Here is a 23847-nt window from a genome sequence, read left to right on the forward strand (position 1 = left end):
AGGGTCTTCACCCACGACTGGGAGATGAGCGATCATCGCCACATCCATGAGAGTCGGACCAAAGGGGCCCGACGGTAAGAGAAAAGTCCCATTTTCCGCATTCCAGAAAGCTGACATGGCTAGGAGCACCTTCTCGTGCAGATTGATCGGCATGGTGGACAATAGAATCGCTTGGTCGATTTTTTGAGATCGCCATTGGGTCTGGAAGTGTTCTGCTACCCGTCGATACCAAGAGCGATACGGATCTTTTGGGTCTGTGAGATGGGTTTTGATGCTGTCTCGAATGCGAACTACTTGGTAAGTAGGGTTGTTGACGGCCAGGGAATTTCGGGATTCCAAAACTTCCCTCATCCGATTTGAGTCTTCAGGAGTAGTGCAGTATGGCCGGATGGTTGGAGTTAGTACTTTCGAGGCTGAAAACGGACCCTCTGGGAGAGTTCCGTCGAAGGGAAGGGCAGGAATGTATCGATTCGCCATGGTTAGAGTGTTTGAGATTGTGATTCACAAAGGCTCGTATTGAAGGAAGGGAAGTTAATCAGGAGTGTTGCAGTAACTGGTGCAGTTGCTAAGGGAGTTTTTCAAGAGGATTGTAATTTATGAACTTCCAAACGACGATTGATAGAGGGCGTTTGAAAGTCCCTTGGCGGCGGGCAAGTTGTTACGTATGAAATTTAGAATTAGGTTAAAAAGCCCAAGGTGAAAGGAAAATGGGCTTGGCAATAGAGTTGATTGAACTAGCTGAAGGACACTGTGGGGAATTCAAGGAAAATGAGTTTATTTCTAAGGAAAATACAGGTCGGGGGGTCCTCAGGTCGGGAGGTCATCAAGACGGAAAGTCCTCAGGGTAAGGTGAAAGGAAAATGGGCTTGGCAATAGAGTTGATTGAACTAGCTGAAGGACACTGTGGGGAATTCAAGGAAAATGAGTTTATTTCTAAGGAAAATACAGGTCGGGGGGTCCTCAGGTCGGGAGGTCATCAAGACGGAAAGTCCTCAGGGTAGAAAGACCTCAGGTCGGAAGGTCCTCAGGTCGGGAGGTCCTCCAGATGGAAGGTCATCAGGACGGGAAGTCCTCAGGTCGGGAGGTCATCAAGACGGAAAGTCATCAGGACGGGAAGTCCGCAGGTCGGGAGGTCTTCAGGTCGGAACTCTGCGGCGGGACCAACAAGTCGGATGGTCTTTTAGTCGGGAGGTCTGTAGCTGAACTAAACAAGTCAGATTGGTTTGCAAGTCGGGACAATTGGCAGTCGGACCAATACGGTTGTAGAGTGGCAGTCGGGCCAAAAGGGCGGAAGGTCTGTGGTCGACTCAAAGAGTGAAATATAGTGACAACTTTGGTCCGCTGAGGACACGTGTCAGCAGGAGAAGGGTTGGAAGACGGTTGGAAAGGAGATGTTGTAACCGTTCGGGCGACGGTTTTCAGTACAGTTTCCCAAAGAATATTTAAGGATTTGGATCATCATTTGGCAAGGGATCTTCAATCAACTTCAACAAAGCAAAGTCAGATTTGGGGATCACCACTTTAAATTTCAGTCTTTTATTTTCCAGTTTATTTTCTGTACCATACAGTGTTTAGAGATTCCTAATCTCAGGCACTAATTAATCAAGTTTAAGGATATTTTCTATATCTTTGAATTTTACTTTATTTCTGTTGAAAAAATACATCAACAATGTGATATTTTTAGGAAAAAAAAAACTCAGTTCATAAATTGCAAATTAAAGTATAAATAAAATTTTAGTAAAAGGAGGGCAGGGAGAAGGGCCAAACTGTTGCATGTTACGCGGTGCCATAAATTTTATTGAATGATGTCGGTAAGAAAAAAAAAATAACTGGATCATGTTTTTTTATTCGTTTCGTTTCATTAATTGCATTGCAATTTGCACACGTGTGAGAAATCAGCTTGCCAGTGACTTTTATCTTGATCGCCAAGGACGAGGATGCGTAAAGCCGGCTGCAGCAATTGGGGAGATTGAGATTGTTCTTTGCTTGGTTGGGTTCATGAATTAATGCCGCCGATGACTTTTTTGTCTACTATCTATCTTCTAGAATTGAATTGTTTTGTTCCGGGGAAGAAGAAGAACCTCTCTCGGTTCGGAGCAGAGTGAAGAGAACAAACAAAATCGGACGATGTTCTTCAACGATTTCATTCAGCGGAGGCTGGCATCGCTGCTGCAGCCGTGGCTGAGAGACCCAGACCTCGAATTGAAGCTCGGATTTTTCCGGTTGAACGGAGCCCTAAGTAGTGTTAGTTTCAACATTTCCGCGCTGAACGAATTGCTCGACGACCCGTCAAGAGTTTGTTTCAAGGAAGCGAGTGTGGAGCACATGAGTCTGCACTTCTCTCCGTTTTCATCCGCTGCATTCACTCTCATTGTTCGTGGCCTATACGTTGTTCTTGGATTCGGGTATGCCTTTAAGTTTTATCCTGTCTGTCGCCTTGATTTTAAAAATCAAAAGCAGTTCAAATTAATGGTTTCTTGATAGTTCTCTTGTTTTTGTTTTGTCTTTTGTTTTGCTTCTTTGTTGGTTTTGAAAGAGAAGAGGAGGATGAGAGAGGAGTCAAGTGGAAGAAGAAGCCAAGAGATACCTCGGTGGAAGAAAGGAACAAGATTCTCCAAGAGATTGATCCTGAGGTATTTTAAACATTTTTTAGTTGAACAATTAAGGAGCTAAGAAAAATGGAATAAGTGGTCCTGTAAATCTTGTTTTCAAAGAAAACAATTTAATGCAAAAAAAAATTGTGCTTTGCAATCTGTTCCACGTCTGAAGCTAAAATGTGGTATTCATGCTGTTGATGTTTTAGGGTCATGCATTACATGGTGCAATTAAAAGGATTTCAGAGATCACTAATGGAACATGGAGAACATCCTTTGTAAATACTGTAATTAGACATTGCAAGTTGCAGTTGCATGATGTACACGTGCTTCTGCAATCTTCTCATTTGCCTGAATCTGTTTCCTGCTCGATGTACATGGAAAAATTCGGTATTGGATCACATGCAATAGGCCATAGAGTATTTGTGAGGGGGTTAATGCGTATCTTTTCTGTGCCCCTTGAAGAAAGCTCATTTGATGTTGATGTTAATGGCTTTGAGATAAAGTCAAACACTGAAGATTCCAGTCGCTGCATTTGTCCTGCAACCAATGTGTATGCATTAGTCAAGTTGAATCATCTGCAGTGGCTAAGTTTCTTTCTTCATTTTCCGTCATTGGAGTTTTTATGTTCTCCAGCAGATCTCTCTGTCTTATTCTTGTTGTATGCTCTATTATCGAAGGAACAAAAAGTCCGCAGATCAGGAAAACAGCTGTGGAGTATAGCGGCATCTAAAATTAGTTCGCTAGTTCCCACATCTAGCACAGCATTTGTTAAAGTATTTGCAATTGCATGTTTATGGTTGCGTTATATTAATATGTATCGGAGGATATTATTATTAGTTGGGTACCCAGCAGATGCAGCAATGAAAAGATCAGTTACCTCCATGTTTAAGAATGCAGCATATTCAAGGTCAGTTAGGACTCAGTGGAAGTTGATTTCTGGAATTGAAAAAGGTCTGTCTGCTGAAGCAATTGCAGTAGCTCGAAGAATAGTTCGCTCCAGGTTGGAAGCAGGTCCTTCTGACCGAGCTAGTAATTATGTTGAGTTGCTCAATAGAAGACCCTTTTCGAAGATCTGTCAGCTAATCATGTTTATTTTGAGAATGATAGGCACATTGTTGGTTGCATTAATGCGGATCCTGTTTCTGCACAAAGTTCTACAAACTTTTCATAAGCGAAGTAATCCTCATTTTGTCTATGGTAATGAAAATAACCTTTTAGAGCAATGTGTCATCGTGAAAGTTGAGGAAATTTCTTTAAATATTTCTCCAGACAATAAATCACTGTCTCCTCTCAGGGGGAAAACAGTTCCAGACTCTAGGATTCCCTTCCATGACTCGCTTTCATTCCATTTCTCAGTAAATAGGATCTTCTTAAGGTACCTAGTAAATATATCTGAACAGTGTTTGACATTTGCATCTGGGAAGGTTCATTCCTTTTCTAGTGCAAAAGCTGTTGCTGGTAGTTACTTTCCGGAACATTCGAAGAAGAAAGTTGACATGATGCAGGTAGTCTTATGGAGTGATCCCGCACAGGTTATTTACTTTCCTGGAGGTTCTGATGATGAAGCTACTGATGCTAATTCTACTGATGATATTGAGGGGTCTTCCATCCCTCAGTTAGACAGCCTTTTGGTGAAACTGTGGTTGAATTGGAACAATACTTCAAAATCTGAGGAAGAAAATATACCGAATGTTCAAGATCCCTGGATTCTTTATGAGTCACGGAGCTGTGTGACTGATCATGACATCAGCTATTCTAGTTACATGGTTGTTGGTAAATTGAACATCAACCTGGAACACAATTCTTTCACTTCAGCTATTGTGCTCTTCAGACAAATGCAGCGTGCTATGCTCAAGAACACAAAGAGGAAAAATGTTCTTTCTCAAGAGCCAACAATGACTGATGAGGGTCCAGACATGAGGTATTGGGGTGATAAATTTACCTCTTGTTCTAGAAAAATTGAAATGAACATTGTCAAAATGCTTCCTGAGAAGCGCGTAGAAATTGCAGCTCTCATTGCTGGCCCTCACATTGTACTATCTCTGTTAAATAATCAGCTTCATTCTGAAACTAGAAGTTCTCCTCATCACATGAAGTTCTCGTTGGAAAGCAGCAACATTGAGTTTCTGGTATCACCAACTATGGAAGATCATGCTGGATTTTCAAGAGAAAGCACTGAATCTTGTACACGGGAAATGCATCTTGGATTGGAGGAACTTAAAGAAATTGACATCCTTAAATCCGATAATGGAGCTTACAGCTGTGAAGGGAGGATTCCACTCAATGCATACCTTAAAGCTTATGGTTTTAAAGTTTACTTGGATGAAACCATTGAGAACCAAAAACTCCATATTGCTATAATAAAGTCAACAGCTGCACAAGTTAGTTGCATCAGGTAAGCTTCTGTATTTTGCATTGTGTATTATGCGATAGAAACATAGGGTGAATTGTTGTGCCCGTATCTTGTAGATTGTCTGTAAGTTCAGTGGTTGATGAGTGGCTGCCACCTCCCCCTCTATATGTATATATATCCTATTGCCTAATGAGAATTACCAGTTGGTTTCTTGGAAGTCAATTGCTGTAGTAGTTAACCTTGCTCTCATTGAAACATTTCTAAGTCGAGTAACCATGCAGTACACGACAAAACATTAAGGCATCGAAAGGGTTTAAACATGTTGCATTTTAAACTGAGGCACAAATATACTTATGTAGATGTTCATACCCATTTAGTTTGATGTTTGTTTACTTATATGTCATGTTTACTTGTCTATGGCAGGAAGTATTATCATTCATTTAGTTCATCTGTTGTTGCTGTCTCAGCCGCCTCCCATTGGATCGCTACGGGCTTTAACTGTTCAGTGTTTCTGGAGGAGATGTATGTTTTGGCAATGGTAAATTTTCTAATGGCTTGATAACATTCATGGAATAAAAATTCTGTTGTGTGCTCAATCAGGGGTCTTTATTCATCTCCACTTTTGGTTTCTTAATTGCATATGTTTATTTATCACTTCTGTGCTTAATATTTCTTCTATAAAAAATTTTCATCACATGATTGGATGTGCTAGGGAACTTTCAGTGCCTTCCACTTCCCTATCTTTAAATATATGCATTTTATTCACATATACAGTGTTGTGCCTGCAAGGTGAATGATTACCGTGTGCCATTTTTACAAAACTACATAGAATATTTTTCCTTGTGAAGTACTGTAATTGTGTTGAGTTGTTCACACGGAAGACACAAACACATATAAAATATATTTGTCACTGTTTTTTTACCTTAATTTGATTGAAGGAAACAATTGAACATTTTTTATGAACTTGATACTGTGACATACTTATAATCTTTATGATAATGAATCCAATAGTGGCCAGTGTGCAAATGTTACAATGGTATAAGTACATCTTATGCTTAATCTCTTGCCTGTTTACTACTATATGTCTCCATAATGTACTTCTAAACTTGATGTATCTATGTATTCCTGCATCCTGGAAAATAGTTCTTTCTTAATTGATTTTCTTTTGTTGGTAATACATTTTGGATGATGCTTTAAATGTTAGTTGATAGCCTGTTTTTTATTTCAACCCTAGGATTATTTTCTTTCATAACCTTAGATTGTTTTCTTTTCAAATAATTGCTGGAGTGTTAGTGGATAGCCTGATTTTTATTTCTACCCTAGGAATAGGATTATTTTCTTTCATAACTTTAGATTATTTTCTTTCCAGATAATTGCTGGAGTGTTTGATGAGTCACTTGCCTTCACTATTGATGGATCAGGTCGTGATGTAAATGAAGGATTATCAAGCAAAGAGTGGAGTCCTTTTGATTATGAGGGTGGGGAATCATCCGTTGCTCTAAGTGAACAGATAGCTTTTGTGGCAGACCCTCAAGTTTTTCTCAAGTGTGCTTGTGAGCTTAGGTCATTTGACTTGGTAATTCATAATTCCAGGAGAGATTATAGTCTCGCGACATATATGAGCATTGCAACTACTGGTGGAGAAATTGGCAGAAAGCTGCCCATGCATGACATCCACAGGAATGGGATTTATGCCACTTTTCAGAAGTTAATAATGGAATTTACTTTTGATGGGCATAATGTGGATAGTACTGTTGCAACAACCGAAGTTCGATATGTTATTTTTCGATATTTGGATGAGTTTGATGAAACTGTCAATAAATCTGAACTGAAACATATATTATCCTCTTTAAATTTCTTGACTGAAGCATCACTTCATCATGGGAAAGTGTGTTTCTTCTTGAGAAACTCTGAGAAAGCCTTACAGTTAGTAAACTTACATACTGCAGCTGAAGAATCTGGTTCTAGTGTGTCTTCATCTCATACCTGGGGTGCTTCTTCGTCGACAGTGAATACTGAAAGGCCAGGGGAGCATTGGTTCTCTGCAGAAATTCTCTTTTCTGAAGTTTATCTAGGTGAATCTGAAGTGAAAGATATTTTGATCAATGACCTTGTGGAATCTAATGCATCTATATCTATTGGTGGTGAAATTAAAGCAATCTCCTGCGAATGCAAGGTGTTATGCTTGTCATATTCCAGCTAATTTATATTTCTAATTGGCAGATCAATATATTTGAAATCGTTCTTGTAATTAGTATGCATGATAAATATGTGAGCCCGTAATTGATAAGACTGATATGGTTGCTCCTTGGCAGGGTGCTTCCTTTTTACTTGAGGCAACTGCTGCAATGATGCTTGTTGAATGCTTTACTTTTTACCATAAAAGGATCTCAGAAATTTACTCTTCTAGTGTTGTTCAGTTTGTCAGTGATACAACTTCTTCACTTGGTCAATCTAGTGTTAATATGCAACTAGTCCAACAAGGAAAAATTACATGGCCTTCTCTTGAAGCATTTTGCATGAAAGTCCTGCATTTCTCTCTTATACTTGTGGAGCGAGACGAATCTGGTATGCCATCTTCATTTCTTGTTGGATATGTTAAAAAGTGAATTTGTGATATAATATAAACAAGTTTGCTGCAATGCAGGCAAACTCCAGAAACTTCTATTTGAGGTTGACTCATTTACCAGTCTTGAACTCTCAACTACTGTGAGAAAAATTTCAGCCAGCATTTCCAGGTTTTCAATACTTTCTCAATTCATGCATGGGAGCTCAGGAGAGATAGGTAAGGTTATTCATGGTCCTTTCTCAGCTGTTGTGCCCAATGACTCGTCACCCAGATTTATAAGAACTGACCATATGCTCTTGGTCAATAAAATGTCATTCTCTCAGATGTGGCTGGTGCTAGTGGCACAAGTTCCTCTGTCTCACAGAAGATTTCTCATGTTGATATTTCCATCAGCAACCCAGGAGAAAAAGACTTGAATGCAAGTCCTCAGAAGTACATTCTGAAAGATTTGCAGTGTTCCATTGCTGTTGATGGACCTGTGACAAGAGATCAGATCAGTCGTGCATGCTCAAATCAGATTTGGGTTGGGAATGGTTCTATATTGGGCTTTGATATGACTCTCTCTCTCTGTGAAATAAAGGTCAAAATCTTTTGATGGATACAAATATTATCTGACATATGCTTTAATGTAAATGTAATATCTTGCAATCTGTGTTGTCATGGCCCTGACATGCCCAATTAGAATAGTAACAAACTTTAAGTTGTTTCTTCATATCTGTAACTTTAGATGGTAGAAAATTGTTTGCAATTATGACTAGTTATTTTGACAAAGAAAACATGTTTCGGTATATCACGCATCTTTGTGGAACTGCTCTCTATTAGGCATGTAAGAAGTTAATAGGATTTATTTATGCATTGTAGAAAGTTCTTTTCATCATTACATTAAGTTGTACAATGTTTTGTGGTTCCTCATTTTGTTGAAACCTTTGTAGTTTCTACATCATTTTTCTTAGTAAGTGATCAATGTGATTTATGTCGTTTAGAATTTTCGCACAGATGCTGCTTACTGCTTTTGAAATATTCTCTAATATCCGCATAAAAGAGGGACCTTCTCTGATAGAATCCAGGCAATTGCCTTATAACCATGCAGAAGGAAGCATAGAAAGATTCATTCCTGATGGTACTTATTTAGTTATATCTTCTTCTTTGTTATTTTCCTTGTTGAATTGCTCCCTTTCACAATTTACACAATGACACCCCTGCAACATCTCACAGGAACAATTGTTGCAATCCAAGATGTTGACCAACACATGTATGTGGCTGTTAGAGGTTCAGAGGGGGGATATGATATTGGTGGGGCAAATCATTATTCACTAGGGGGAGAGCAGGCTCTTTTTAGAGTAAGATACTTTAACATCGATCTTTACATTCAAGAGCGATTAAATTCTGGAGGTGTTCAATTTATCTAAGCATGCTTCACGTGATATACTTGGGTTCTGATTAGTTTACCTTTTGAATTGAAATTACCCTATCTGAACAAGATATTTGCTGCTTCAGATTTGTTTATCTATTTACATTGAAATTTCAGTTCATATCTTTTGTCGGTCTGAAGGTGGAAATGTACTCCCCGCCACATTTGCTCACTGTCATACAAATCCTCTGAGTTTATTTTATATTGTATCCTGGCACATTCTTCTTAATTGGATGATGGTTGAAAGAAGAGCAATCCTCCTCTCTCACAGAATCTGTAAAACAAATTTGATTTTTTGATGGGTAATCTAATAGTTCTGTAATAAGACAATGGGATTTGTAATAAGAGAGCAACCCTCCACAGAGAATCTGTAAAACAAATTTGAGTTTTGATGGGTAATAATAGTTCTGTAATAAGTCAATGGGATTTGTAACGAACTTAATTGTTTCTACAAAATGTTTGTTCAGGTAAAGTATCACAAGCCAAGAAGATGGAAGCCAGGTAAACCTGTTTTTTCTCTAATGTCTTTGTATGCTAAAGATAACTCTGGGGAACCATTGCGATTGAGTTGTCACCAAAGGTCAAGATTCGTGGATGTATCTAGTTCTAAAGATAGTGAGCATGCACTTTGGAGAGCTCTTCCTTTTAACCCTGGTGTCCATGAAGATGCTATTGAGCTGGAATCTTCTGCTACTTTATCTAATAAAACCTTTCACCTTGTGAATAAGAAAAACGACTATGCAGTGGCCTTTGTTGATGGCACTCTAGAATTTGTCAACAAGCCTGGAAATGTTTTTAAATGGAAGGTGTTTGATGACGATGTTTCATTGAATGACAATGTATTGGAGGAGCCATCCATCCCCACCATTAGACCAAGGGGAATTTGTACGTCCTCAGAGGATGAAACTAGAGAGTTGAAGACAAATGGGAACCTTTTGGGAATCATAGTTACATTAGACAAGGTTATCTTGACAGTTGTCCATGAGATATCAGATACTCAAGAAAAATTCCCACTTCTTCAGGCATCAATTATACCCAGTCAAACTGTAATACAGATACTTGATTCTAAAGTCAGAGTTATGAACACAACTGAAACCACATTGTATTATTTTGAAGCCCAGCAAAACTCATGGTAACTGTTTTCATGCATCAGTTCTGCATTTGCATTTTTCCTATATTATGACTGCTTAGATGCTTCATATAATTATTTTTTTCACATGTTATTTTAGGAAAGAATTGATTCAACCTTTTGAAGTCTCCACTTTCTTCTCTCATAAATTTCTTGTTAAGGCTACAGAAAATCTCTCTAACACAGCTACAAATCATTTCCATGCTAGAGTTAAAGAGGTTAGTTCTTTTTTGTTTATTTGTTTCTATTATAATGATAGTTATGTTTCCATTACTTTTGGCATGTCATTGGCAGGTGACTCTATTACTGAGTGAACTTTCAGTAGATATCTTTCTGTTTGTGATTGGGAAGTTGGATTTGGCTGGCCCCTATGCTGTAAACAATGCTCGTGTTTTGGCAAATTGTTGCAAGGTACTTAAGCTGAACTTGTGTCTGACTTGCATTGATGTTTTGGTACGGTTTTTTTTATTGGTTTCATATGGCAATTCTCTTGAAAATTCCTAAATTTTTTTTGTGTGTGTGTCTTTGTGTTTTTACCTAAGTGGCCTCATGTTTTCTAATGTGACCTACAATCATTAACTAGAATATATATATATATATATATATGAAATAATACCTACCTTTGTATATTTCTTTCTTTGCTGAGTCTTAATGATGTTTGATCATTTTTCTGTTTGGAATCTACCCAACTACCCTTGTGTCATTATATCAAACCATAAATTAGCAGCAAAGCAAGCAACTAAATATTGCAGTAGCTAATCGTTAAAAGATAAATTCTACCAGTGAAAGCCAAAACATAAGTGAAAAGCAAAGTCAAATGATAACCAATAGGGGATTTCCTTCCTGGAAACACCAACATGCCTAAGTTTGCTCTGTATCCAACCACCCTAATCTACTGTCTACGAACCTATGTACAAATTGTCTATTCACAGTTGCAACCTAGGTCTTAAGTTGTTTTTTACTAAGTTCAATTAAGTTCACATCTTCTGTTAGAATGTCTGTCAAAACCTGTAATATACTGCAGCTAAGTTTCTAGCTAAGTGTTGCTCTAGTCACTTGGACTCCCTCCTCTAACAGTAAATCGACCTCAATTATTCAATTTCCATGCTCTTGCTCTATAACAAACTAATGTTTTATTAATAAACTTCCACTGCAGTTTGGATACTGCCAACGAACATAGCAGAGTTTTTATTCTACTGAATTAAAAAATAGAAATTGGATCTAATTTCCTTTGAAATGTTAGAGAAACTATTATGCGTTGTTGCATTGTTCGTGGCCACCATATGTTTGATGTTCCCATTTCTTTCTTAGTGGCATCTTATCTTGAAAGCTTTGTGATAACTCCATCTGGTCTCCCATTTCATTTATATCCTTCATGCTGTGCTTAGTCAATTTGATTGTATGCTTTTGATTGGGCCTGGGATATCTTCTTCTTCTTTAAGTGGAATAGTGAGCTGATGTTTCCATTGGCAGATTGAAAACAAATCTGGCTTGACCCTTGTTTGCCAGTTCTATGATAATCAAGATGCATTGATTTCTGCAAGACAATCAACTTCCACGTTCTTAAGGTAGCGTCAGTGGGATTTTTTTATTTTTTATTTCTTGGTTATTGATATCTGGGTCTAGTTTTATCAGTTTGAATATGTAATGGATAATTGCTTCTTTTAAGGTCGTTGCATTCTTTTATGTACAGAAAATGAGGATTAGTGAACAATTCCTAGTTCCAATATAATATTTTAACAGAATACTAGATAAACACATCTCTAATTTTGGCCATGACGAACAATATGTGCACGATGCATATAACAATCCCATCTGGTAACTACATTAAATGTTCAGATGAATTTCGTTTAATTTTCTTCTGAGGTACTGCATTGCTAGATAACAAAACAACAATTAAGCAATACTTACATTGATTTTTTTTTTGACTGTTGAATTTGTTTTTTAACAACAATTTTCTTCCTTTTAACGTGATGTCTTTGACATAGCTTACTTTATTTTCTTCACTTTCATGGTTGCAATTTCATTTCTTCAACTGATTTGTGCTCTTGCGATTCATGGGCATGTTTTGGAGGCACCTAGCTTTGGACAATCAACCACCAGAGGCTTCTTTCTTTTCAATACAACTTGTCCGCCAAGAATTTTCAACTTCTCCGATCCGTTTATCACTTTTAGAAGCTCAACAATTTGCTTGGAGAACACGCATTGTGTCAAGGCAAGGTAATGCGTTCATCTTCTACACATATAAAATTCTTTTATACAATAAGCTTTTGGTTCACATTGCCAAGAGAAATTGTAATGACCACTGTTGGTAGAAATCATATGAAATTGTGACGAATATCTACTTTTCCTCTACTCATTAAGCATGCATGTTACCTTAAATGGTAAGTCTTTTGAGTTGATGAAATTTCTGTACTTGATCAGACTCAAAATTGTTTCCTGGTCCAATTGTTGTTGTGGACATTTCAAAGGGGATTGAGGTATAATTTCCCAACAATGTCTGAGTCTTTGCTATGATTTTATGATTTCCTGTCGCTGAAATTGATTTGGGTTTTCTTTTCCTATCTGTTTCATAAAGGATGGCTTGTCAATTAATGTCTCTCCCCTGCTGAAGATATATAATGAAACTGATTTCTCGATGGAGCTGCATTTTCAAAGATCTCAGCATGATGAAACTGAGTCTGCTTCCCTGATATTGAGAGCTGGAGAAATTATAGATGATGGTGTGACAGCATTTACTGCTATTGACTTATCCGGTGGTTCAAGAAAGGCATTAACTTCTTTAAGTGTTGGTATGTCCTTTCTTCGTACTTCATTTAGTCAACACTTAGAGGATATTTACTTTTAATAATTTGTTCCACAGTAGTCTGAATGTTTAATTGGAAAGAACCAAGATCACACATTATTTGGAGAACATTTCTTCTTAAATTTTAAATGCTTACATATATTCTGATTTTTAGTATTTCTAAATCTATTAATTTATTAATTTATAAGCATCTAGAAATTATATACATATATATTTTCAGTGACATCATTTCAAAGAAACTTTAATTTATCTCTGTGGGGGTAAATTTTTATGCTTCTTATGATAATAAAGTTGATATTTATGAACTACTGGAAGTTTGTGTTGCTAGATATATTTCCATTGACTGCATAGCCTGCTATTTCTGCTTTATTGAATCTGATCCTTACAATTTGTGTCCTATGTTTGCAGCTAATGAGGTATATGTGACTTAATATACTGTTTGCAAAAAATTGTGCTATGTACTTGGATCCATAAAGTTACATTTGAAACAGATTAGCAGAATATAGTATTGGCATTAGTAGTTACAAGCATAGTGAGAAGAATATTGGTATTACTTAATACACAATAGTTTTATGAGTTTTGTTGTATAACATGCTGAGTCAGTAGTGGGAGCTTGTATGATTTAGTTTGAGGACATTTAATATTTTATTAGATGATGCTAGAATGACTTTTTCTTTTTTCCATATATAAGGGGTTGTTTCTTGTGGTACTTTTATTTTTGGATCCTCTGATATTGTTACTATCCATGCATCAGTACATATTTTCATGCATGCATATGATATGCCTGTCTTATCACTAGTTCATTTTCACAGAAAATCATGAAATTAAGAAAAAAAAAAATGATTTGTAGGGAATTATGTATTCTCGTTCAGGCCCAACATTGCAGAGAAGTTGGAAACACTTAAAAACACATTAGTAGAGTGGTCAGATGATCTAAAAGGTGGAAAACCTGTTCGCCTATCTGGGCTATTTGACAAATTGAGTTACCAAGTGCGAAAGGCATTGTCTCGCAGCCCAGTAAAAATCTCACTGAGCAGTGCAAGTTGTGCTGTCAAATCTGAAGAAGGCTTCATTGGTAACATACATTTCTTGATACAGACTGTTAGAAAGGATGTACCTGTTGTAAATCCTGATAAGTTTGGGTATGCATCCGGTAATAGAAATTCACCAGTTGCAATGCAAGAACAGAAGGAAATATTTCTTCTTCCTACGATTGAGGTTTCAAATTTATTACACACGGATATACATGTCAGTTTGACTGATAAGGGTAATAATGCAGAAAATATCTCAAGGCTTTTGGTTTATTTGTTTGATATTTATTATAGATTAACCTTCGCCTTGTTGCAGATCCATATGGCAACACCCCGGACGGTCATAGTTTGTGGAATCAAGCAACAATTTCATATGGATCAGCTGCCAAATTTTATGCTAACCCTGCTGCCATTTTTTTTGTTGTTACTTTAACTTCTTACGGTTCAAGATGTAAACCCATCAATAGCAGTGACTGGGTCAGAAAATTACAGAAACAAAAAGATGATGTCTCTCATTTGGACATTGAGTTGGATTTTGATGGTGGGAAGTATTTTGCTCTACTTAGATTGTCTCGTGGGCCCCAGGGCACATTAGAGGTAATTATCCTAAGACGTTAATTACACACATGTTTAGATTGTAAACCCATTGATTCTGTCTACAGGCTGGTGTATTCACACCATATTCCTTGCGGAATGATATAAACGAGCCATTATTTTGCATTCCTGCAAACCAAAAGCCTTTACCTAGGTATTGGATATTTGAGCCATAAAAATAGAGGCTTTAACTATGGGTTCAATTTTGTCCTGAACAAGAAACTGGTGTTTTGCAGGATTGACTTGGAGAGACTTGGTGCTGATATTCCTTTGGAGTCAGGATCATATTTTCCTGCTAATTCCACAATTTCCTGGTTTCTTAAGTAAACTGTTATCTTTTTTTTTTTTTTTTTTGCAGCTAGCTTCTTAAGAAATTAATTGGTAATTCTGTTCTTAAGACACATAAAAAAAGAGTTAAGAAAATATATTAAAATTTTTAATTTATTTATTTTGCTGGATAAAATCATTAGTGTGAGCATGTTAAGATTTTCTTTAAAATAAATATGTATGCAGACTACCTTTTTAAGACAGGTGCAGCTTATTCATTTCTATGTAGACTTCTTGTTGGTAAAGATTGAGGAAATTTTGGAGGGGGTGGATATTATAGCCAATCTTCCGAAACCAGAGGATCGTGGAGCAAATATTCCTTAAATTTTCCTAATAATTATTTTAGCTTACAATGTTGAATATTATCAATTATCATGAACTGCCTTACCATATCTTTGCACTTTCTGCTGATACCCGAAAGCTCTGAATCTCTTCACACACTGTAATTATCTCTCTCTTAGATGCTAAATTGTACGTAATGTGTTAGTTTTCAAGTAGTGCTTAATAGATTGAGATTGAGTTAATAAATCCAAATATTATAGTATTCCAAATACTAAATTTTACTCAATGAGACTGGAATAAATAATAATTTTAATAAGTGAGATAAATATGGTCTATAATGGGATAGTTAATATAATGTTGGATTATATTCTTGGAGCTTCTTGATGATATTCTTTTCCTGACCAGATGCCACAAGTTGTGCTTCAAACTCTTGGTGGAAAAAGAACTTGAGGCACAGTTGGACTTGGATGCATTATCTGGTCTAACAGAGATAGACCTGAAATCGGAAGAATTGTATGGATTGAAAAGTATTATGAGGCTAGGCGTGTCTTTAAGGCCAGCGTTGACTGGAAAGGTCTCATCACATGTGGTTTCTCTGAATCCGAGATATGTTATACACAATGAATCAGAAGGTGTCATTGCCATTCGGCAATGCTATATGGAGGTATTTCCCGACTGTAAAATATTTTAACAGAAAGTTAAGATTTTGTGTTCATTGAAGTCCTCTATTTTGCTCTGATATATATATATATGTGTGTGTGTGTGTGTGTGTGTGTGTGTGTGTGTTTCTTTTTTGAAGGGGATGGAAGAGTTGATCACTATCAACAGCAAACAGAGGACAACTTTGAGGCTAAATTCTATTTTACCAAAGAAGAAAGAAACCAACATTATTGAAAATCTTCTCAGAAAGCATACCAAACCTCAAAATGACCCATCCTTCTTCATTCAGTTTCGTCCATGTGGGACCACATTTGGATGGTCAGGCCCAGTATGTGTGGCTTCACTGGGACGATTTTTCCTGAGATTTAGAAAATCCTTGGAATTACCTGAAAGTCAATCTGATGGCAAGTCTAAAGATCATTCAGGTGAATTTGCTGCTGTTCATGCAGTGGAAGAAGGATCTGCTATTGTTTTGCAATTCCACCGACCACCTGTCACCAACCTCCCGTACAGGATAGAGAACGGATTACATCATTCTCCTATAACTTATTATCAAAAGGTTGATGTATTTCTGTTTTTTCTTTGCCATGTATAATTCAATGTACGTGACTAGTAATTGTTTTTCTTATTTTCATTTATTTTTTCAGGGTTCTGTATCTGAAGAGACGTTAGGAGCAGGGGATAGTGCTCTTTATGCCTGGGATGACTTGACCCTTCCACACAAACTAGTTGTCCTACTTGGTAATTTCTTATCTTCTTTCTTTACTCTGAGTTTGAATGCAAGTTTGCTTGATTTAATTAACATCGGTGCATCACTTCCTATGGGTGCTACATAATGAGACGAATTTTTAACGATGGACATGACCAATTGCTACTAGAAGGACAGATGATGCAGCGATGATCTTGTGAATCTCTTGCTATTTTAGGGGCTATTCTAACCAAATTCGTAATTAAGTGGGATTTTTCGTGGGGGTATACAATTCATGGCTAGAAGTTGTAGCTTATTCTTCATTAATTGGTGAACTACCGAGTTGATATCATAGAATTGAGATTGACACACCTATCAGCAAAAGATTCAATTTGAACTATTGAATGATCGAAATAGTGAAGTAGATCCAACTGTGATGGCTGTTGAGCAAAATAACATTAAATATCTAAAAGTGGTGTTTAACTCTAGAGAAAAGGTGGATGACTATGGTTGCTTACTCACTTGCAGGTGTTAATTAGCTCTTTAAATTTAAAGCTCTTTTTTATGGTGTCTGCAAACTTTTCAGTGGAGTTCTTTACTTACCTTTATGATTTCATGATAGATTACGTTTTTTGAAATGGTTCAGAAGAACAATAGACTGAACTACAGGAAAAGAGAAAAAGAGGAAGTGTTCCCCGATCATTTGTGATGTACTTGATCCATTTGCACCGAATGCATCTTTTAAAAGAAAATTGTGATTTGAAGATCTCGCTCATTTCATTCCGTGCATGGCATGAACAATAACACTGAAAATTGGTCTGGACTCTAGACTTCACACATGCCCTTCTCCATATATCTCAAAGTTAAATTTAGAAATTTGTTGAAGCATTTCTGTCAATCAAGCTAAAAAGTTTAGAATATCAGTTTAAGGTCCAACCTTCCCTCGCTTAAAAATATATTATTTCCATGTTAAATTACCTTCTCAGATTATGGCAGTTAGATGATATCAAGAATGTTTCTTCCAGAGAGACTATACATTTGCACTCATTGGTACCATGTGAAGTTGATAAACGATACTGATCCTTAGATTGTATTATTGTGTTTACAATATCATCATTTTGGAGGGAACGTCAAAACCAATGTGAAGTTGGAAACTATTTTTCCAGGTCTTTGTTAGGTTAATAAAAAGTTATTTTGCTCTGCAATTGTGCGGTTCTCTTGTTGCAGATGTGCATCTATGGCGTGAGATAAACTTAGATAAGGTGCGGTCATGGAAACCATTTTATAGTAACAAGCAAGCCAGAGATCTGGGAATTCATTTACCTCTGGAGAAGAAACCTGAAGGACAGAAACGAACTACTTACAGTAGATTATTTGGTTCAGTGACTGTAAAGGTGGGATTTGAAGTATATGCAGATGGTGTCACGCGAGTTTTGAGGATTTGTGAGTTATCTGATTGTCATAAGGAAAATAAGGTTTTTTCTGGCTCACATACAAAGTTGCGGCTGAGAATCTCTTATTTCTCTGTCCACTTACTGGAGCATGCCAAGCAGGTTAACTTATATATCAATTTCCCACTGTGTAAAATTTATCTACACTCTATAATCTGTTTTGTGTTTCCTTTAATTAAATTACTCATATATATTATTTGCTTACGCAATGGTCTCACATTTCAATAAAGCATGCCCCACACTATGTGGCGATGGCTCCTGAAAGTTTTGTGCTATAGCATTCCATGCGCCACTAACATCTATGGTAAAAATGGGAAATTACAAAATTTCAAAGATCATATGATATTGCATAATGAAATGTAAAGCAATCATATTCTGGTAGAATTCCTCTTAACCTATCTGAAGTAGTTGCTTAATTCTCTACTTTGCTTGAATGTTGTAAACAAATCGTAATCGTGTTTTCTGTAATTTTCTGAAGGAGGTTGTTCAAGAAGAGCCATTTGAGTATGCACCGATAATTATTACAAGGCTTGAAAGAATTAACTGGGATGCTATATTCAATGACCAGCAAAAATATAACCAAATCAGGGTGCAGGTACAAGGAGTTCGGTTTTTGTCATTCATACCTCTCTTTTCTTCACTGGGTTTGTCACGAGGACTGAGATTTGTTGAAGCAGTTGATCTATCAAGCTTGTATGCTTTACTGATTAGTACATGATGATGCAGTCACTGAGCATGGATGAAAAGTGGGTTGGAGCTCCTTTTGCAACGATGCTTCGTAGGCATCAATTAGAAAAGTCCGATGCAAATGATTACATCCTTCATGTTGCTGTTATTTTGCTTCCAACTGTTTCTTCTGTCAAACAAGTCAAGTATCTTTCTATTGTTCTGCAGGTAACCATAAAAGTGTGTCCATTGTTCTTGATTTGTGCTTCAAACCTCCACTTGCAAGTAACTTCTTTGGGGTGAATTATATATTTGCCCGTTTTTAATTTGAAGAACCTTTCCTTGCAGCCTCTTGACTTGAACCTTGACGAGGAGACACTAATGAAAATTGTTCCATTTTGGAGAAGCTCTCTCAGTAATTCAAGTACTCCGCGTCAACAGTACTATTTTGATCATTTTGAGATCCACCCTATAAAGGTTTTGAGATCCATATTGGTTTTGCTTTGAATGAGTTCTTATGCCTTTCCATTTTCCTTCTCCCTTCAAACATTTAATATCAACAATGGGATGCGGCTGATTTGTGTCTTTATGCAAATTTGAAGATTGTGGCGAGCTTCCTTCCTGGGGATGCACATTACAGATATAGTTCAACTCAGGAGACTCTGAGATCACTGCTTCATAGTGTAATTAAGGTCTTTGAGCATCTATCCTTTGCCAAATAATCGATTATTTAGTTTATTAAATTGTTTGCTGTTATCTAAATACTATTTCTTCTTCTCCATGTAGATGCCTGCAATTAAGAAAAAGACTGTCGAGCTCAACGGAGTCCTCGTAACACATGCCCTGATAACCATACGTGAATTGACTATAAAATGCGCACAACACTATTCCTGGTATGGTGGTGCTATTTAATTAGTGTTCTGGTTTAGGTTCTATATTGGGAATCTCTTTTCTACTTTATTTATTTATTCTTGAGTTTTGTAGGTATTCCATGAGAGCAGTCTATATTGCAAAAGGAAGTCCATTGCTTCCGCCTGGTTTTGCATCGATATTTGATGATCTTGCTTCATCATCGCTAGATGTCTTTTTCGACCCTTCAAATGGCTTGCTTAACATTCCTGGTGTCACATTAGGTATGCCAGTCTATCTTGCAGTAAGATATCTAAGATGATAGAGAAACATGTTACAGTGTTAAACTTTCGTCCCTTGGATAACTCTTCATTAGTGTTATTTGCTTCTGGTAACTGTGTCTTCGGAAAATGAATGGATCACTCTCAATGGTCCTCTGATGTGGTCCGCATTTTATCTATAATTCATAAATTAGGCACCCTCAAGCTCATCAGTAAATTCATCGACAACAAAGGCTTTTCTGGAACAAAGCGGTACTTTGGTGATATGGGAAAAACGGTACCTCTCCTTTTAAACTTATCTGCTAATCTATTGTTGTTCCAGTGTTATAGTTGAATAAAGTTCCTCCATTCGTTTCATTTGCAGTTGAAAACAGCAGGGTCGAATATGCTGTTTGCTGCTGTCACCGAAATATCAGACTCTGTTCTTAGAGGAGCCGAGACAAGTGGTTTCACGGGAATGGTGAATCTCATTTCCCCCTCCTCTAATTGTTTTTTCAATGCTCGTTGTGGATCGATATGTTAGACTGTTACTGACTTACTGTTATGGAATTATGCAGGTGAATGGCTTTCACCAAGGGATTCTAAAGTTAGCTATGGAACCATCAGTTCTCAGTAATGCTTTCATGGAAGGTGGCCCAGATCGGAAAATTAAGCTCGACAGAAGCCCCGGGGTTGATGAGGTGAGTTGAGAGAAAAATTTACAAGAAACCTTCGAGACCATAGATGACCTCTTCTTGATCTTGTTTCATTCACTTAAAACGATGCAGCTATATATCGAGGGTTACCTGCAAGCAATGCTTGATACAATGTACAAACAAGAATATCTTAGGGTGAGAGTCGTGGAAAACCAGGTAAATCTTGTCCCCACATTTCCTTAACAAAATCATGTAACTTTAGTTGTATATCCATTGATACGACAAATGTTTTGTGTCTCCGCACAGGTTATCCTCAAGAACCTTCCTCCGAGCAGTTCTCTCATCAATGAAATAATGGAAAACGTAAAGGGCTTCCTCGCAAGCAAAGCTTTGTTGAAAGGGGAACCTACGACTGGTCAGTCCCTCCGACTCATCCGAGGAGAAAGAGTAAGTGTTTCTTTTTCTTTTTCTTTATTCATTCTCCTCAATGTCCTAATGGAACATGTCACTGCTCGTAAATATGAAACTTTTATAATGTCTACCAGGAATGGCGACTTGGGCCTACACTACTGACGCTATGCGAGCACTTATTTGTGAGTTTCATAATTCGTGTGCTTCGCAAGCAGTCGGGAAAGGTTGTGGCGAAAATCAAGTGGAAGGAGAAAGCTAAGGGGGACGAAGATGACACTGCCGGAGATGATGGCGCCGGGGGGCCAATGGTAGGCGGGTTTGTGTGGAAATGGGGGATCGGGAAGTTTATCCTGTCGGGTATAGTCGCCTACATCGACGGATATTTGTGTCGGAACATCCCTCATCCGTTAGCACGAAGGATTGTCAGTGGATATTTGCTAAGTTTTCTTGATCAAAACAACGAATCCAAGTAAGATTACACTTGGTTGTTGTAGTTAGTTTTTCTAAGATGTGTATAGTGTTGAAGTTCCCTCTTTTAGTTGTTAGCTTAGAAATTGTGCAAGAGGAGGCTTGGTTATAACAGTAAATGGTTGGTAATAAGGCCTCTGGTTTGATGTCCCAAAACCGGGTGCAGCACACTGGTTTTGATGATCACCAATATATTGGGGCATTTAATGTGATATGTTAGATCAAAGAAGATGGAAATAGAAGCTCACATGGGCATGGAAGTAAATCAGAAGTCGTGTCTACCTGTTTGCCAATTAAACTGTGGGAACTCGGACCTGCTATATTCGGGTCGAGTCCTTGTAGTTACAAATGAATTTATTTTAGATTATTCATTTTAATGAAATATTTATGTTTTTTTTTTAGCTTACTTTAATTTTAATAATATTATACTGTATATTTTATAAATAAAATAACTTCATTTACTTTTAAATTTAAAAATTAAAGGCATAATTGAGTAGAAATAGTAAAAAAAAAAAAAATCATTACATAATTATTAGAGTATTATTTATGTTATAAGTCATACAAAATATATTTTTGAAGAAATGGACAGTGTAAGAATGAAAACCTAGAAAAAGACAAAAATAAAAAAATGGAAAATAAATACACTATTCTAAAATACTTAACTTTCAAATTTATATGACTTTCAGATTATGCACTTTCATTATTTTTAAAATTCAAATTAATATTATCGATCGACATGATTTTTAATAAAAATATATTTTTCTTTACAAAACATCAACGCTATGTACTATTTAAACAAAAACTTATATAACATTATATTTCAAACGACAAGAAGACAAACCTTTAGCTTCCAACAAATTCTTTCAAAAATAAAATAAAATCACTTTGATTAGTCTAAGAAGCTGAAATCTCATGAAAAAAAAAATAAAATTAATAATAATAATAAGAAGAAGAAGAAAAGAAACACTCGTTGACAAAAACCAGTGTCTTTAAAACTCGGAACAATTCACCAATCCTAATATAAAAATCAGTGGGCAGTCGAAAGGCAGACCCACCACACCTGGGAAAGGAAAACCCATCTACGCAATAAATATAAATAACAAACAAAGGCCATGGCGACCAAACTATGTCACTTTCGACTAGCCCACAGAAATAGTATTAATCTATCCGACCTTTCATATCAATCAATTATTACCATTATATAAATGGATAAATCTCTCAACTAGGGATGCGCTATTCTCTGCTGCACTGCATCTATATTCTATATAGAATCTATATAAGTATTTAGTTTCAGCTGGGAAAGGAAGCAGTTTTCTCATGGCTTTCATCTTGTCTGAAACCCAGACATCATTCCCAGAGGAGGGAAGAACCAGCCAAGGAATAAATGAATCCATAGGCTCATCAGTCACCACTCAACTCCTCCTGAAACCATCTCCTTCACAGAGCATGGATAAACAGGAGGTCCTACGGCGGCTGCGCCACCACAAGGCCATGATCAAGGTCAACAACACCTTGCAGGCCAACCTGCCACCACAGTCCCCTTCTAATGCTCAAGAATTTCATCAGATTACAGAGACATGGTTGTTACAGGGAGACAGTTTCGCATGGCCATGAAACTTAGATCTCTATTAGCAAGAGGAAATTCATACGGGAGTAGGAAATAATTTGGACAGATATCATCACTGTGTTGTATCAATCCAAAGATTATGTATTTTTGTTTCAATGTTCTTTCTTACTTACTAGCTGCACATTGGAGACTGATTTTTCTAAGGTCAATTAGATTTAGGTGATATTTTCAAGAATGGCAACTGCTGATAAATCAATATCCTTAAATACAATCAGTTTTCTTCTGTGTTGATTGATTTTGTGTTAGCATACAGGTTCAGCTATGGATTCAAATTACTCAGAATCAAAGCAACTTTCGTTGGCAGAATTTAATTCAAGATTCAGGCACTGCCATTATATAAGATTAAACGAATTCCAATAAGCATATTGAAATCGATAAGCAGCATACGTAGCAATTGATTTAGGGTTTAGGCAATTACAGGAACAATAAACAACATACAGTAGCAGAACAGCGGTACTTACAATGTTGTGATGGTTCTCATGATTTCTGAGCTTCTGGCCCTAAAATTCCGTTCACGACGGCGGTGGCAATCAATAGTCCGAGCACCTCCGCCGCCGCGACCACTCCGGCCTGCGCCAGGCCGCCGAAGCTCAATATCGTCTCAATTTCCTTCTCCGCCGCCTCGACCCCTTTCTCCGCCGCGACAACCCCCTTCTCCGCCGCCACAATCCCCTTATCCGCCGTCTCGAAACCTTCCTTCACAATCAACTCCGCCTCCTGCTCCGCCTTCCGCAGCCCTTGCCTCAGTCCGAACAGCGGTATGTCCTTGGCTCTCGAAGGCATTTCCATCGCCTTCATCCCCGCGACGGAGGTCAGCAGCACCAAACACTGCCTCCTCGACGGAATCCCCACCATCCCAGCATTCTTCGCGGCGTTCGCCGCCTGAGGGGACGGTTGCGCAGGCAGAGCTTGTGCTACGATGATCGAACGTGTGGTCGCCATGGCTTCGCCGCTCCCGATTACGTGGTCGTATTTTATACCTTCCTCAGTCGGGAAAAGCCCAACCCAATGT

The 23847-nt window shown here is 37.5% G+C and overlaps 2 protein-coding genes across 3 annotated transcripts; one reads left to right on the top strand and one right to left on the bottom strand.

The window, feature by feature from the left end:
* Positions 1–1896: 1896 nt before the first annotated feature.
* LOC127242033 (uncharacterized) lies at positions 1897–21609 on the top strand. Of its 2 annotated transcripts, none has more exons than XM_051261369.1 (37): positions 1897–2405; positions 2537–2633; positions 2804–4992; positions 5374–5488; positions 6320–7126; positions 7266–7518; positions 7598–7735; positions 7843–8099; positions 8516–8639; positions 8735–8859; positions 9398–10062; positions 10160–10277; positions 10354–10470; positions 11533–11627; positions 12134–12279; positions 12484–12539; positions 12638–12851; positions 13716–14132; positions 14213–14493; positions 14559–14644; positions 14727–14813; positions 15505–15763; positions 15899–16318; positions 16407–16500; positions 17675–18000; positions 18377–18493; positions 18625–18792; positions 18913–19041; positions 19167–19256; positions 19351–19457; positions 19549–19697; positions 19889–19971; positions 20059–20154; positions 20252–20374; positions 20462–20545; positions 20636–20776; positions 20875–21609. In XM_051261369.1, exons 1-37 carry the CDS (start codon positions 2128–2130, stop codon positions 21211–21213), a joined length of 9390 nt encoding a protein of 3129 aa, XP_051117326.1. In that variant the 5' UTR covers positions 1897–2127; the 3' UTR covers positions 21214–21609. The 2 variants fall into 2 exon arrangements, with proteins under 2 accessions (XP_051117326.1, XP_051117331.1); XM_051261374.1 differs by having other exon boundaries at positions 7371–7518.
* A 1532-nt stretch (positions 21610–23141) lies between these two features.
* On the bottom strand, positions 23142–23796 carry LOC127243361 (uncharacterized). The gene has a single exon (XM_051263339.1). The coding sequence runs from the start codon at positions 23775–23777 to the stop codon at positions 23313–23315; it is 465 nt and encodes a 154-aa protein (XP_051119296.1). The 5' UTR covers positions 23778–23796; the 3' UTR covers positions 23142–23312.
* Positions 23797–23847: the final 51 nt, after the last annotated feature.

This window comes from Andrographis paniculata, unplaced genomic scaffold, assembly GCF_009805555.1.
Source record: "Andrographis paniculata isolate CXL003 unplaced genomic scaffold, ASM980555v1 Contig19END, whole genome shotgun sequence".
In the NCBI taxonomy this organism is placed as follows: Eukaryota; Viridiplantae; Streptophyta; class Magnoliopsida; order Lamiales; family Acanthaceae; genus Andrographis; species Andrographis paniculata.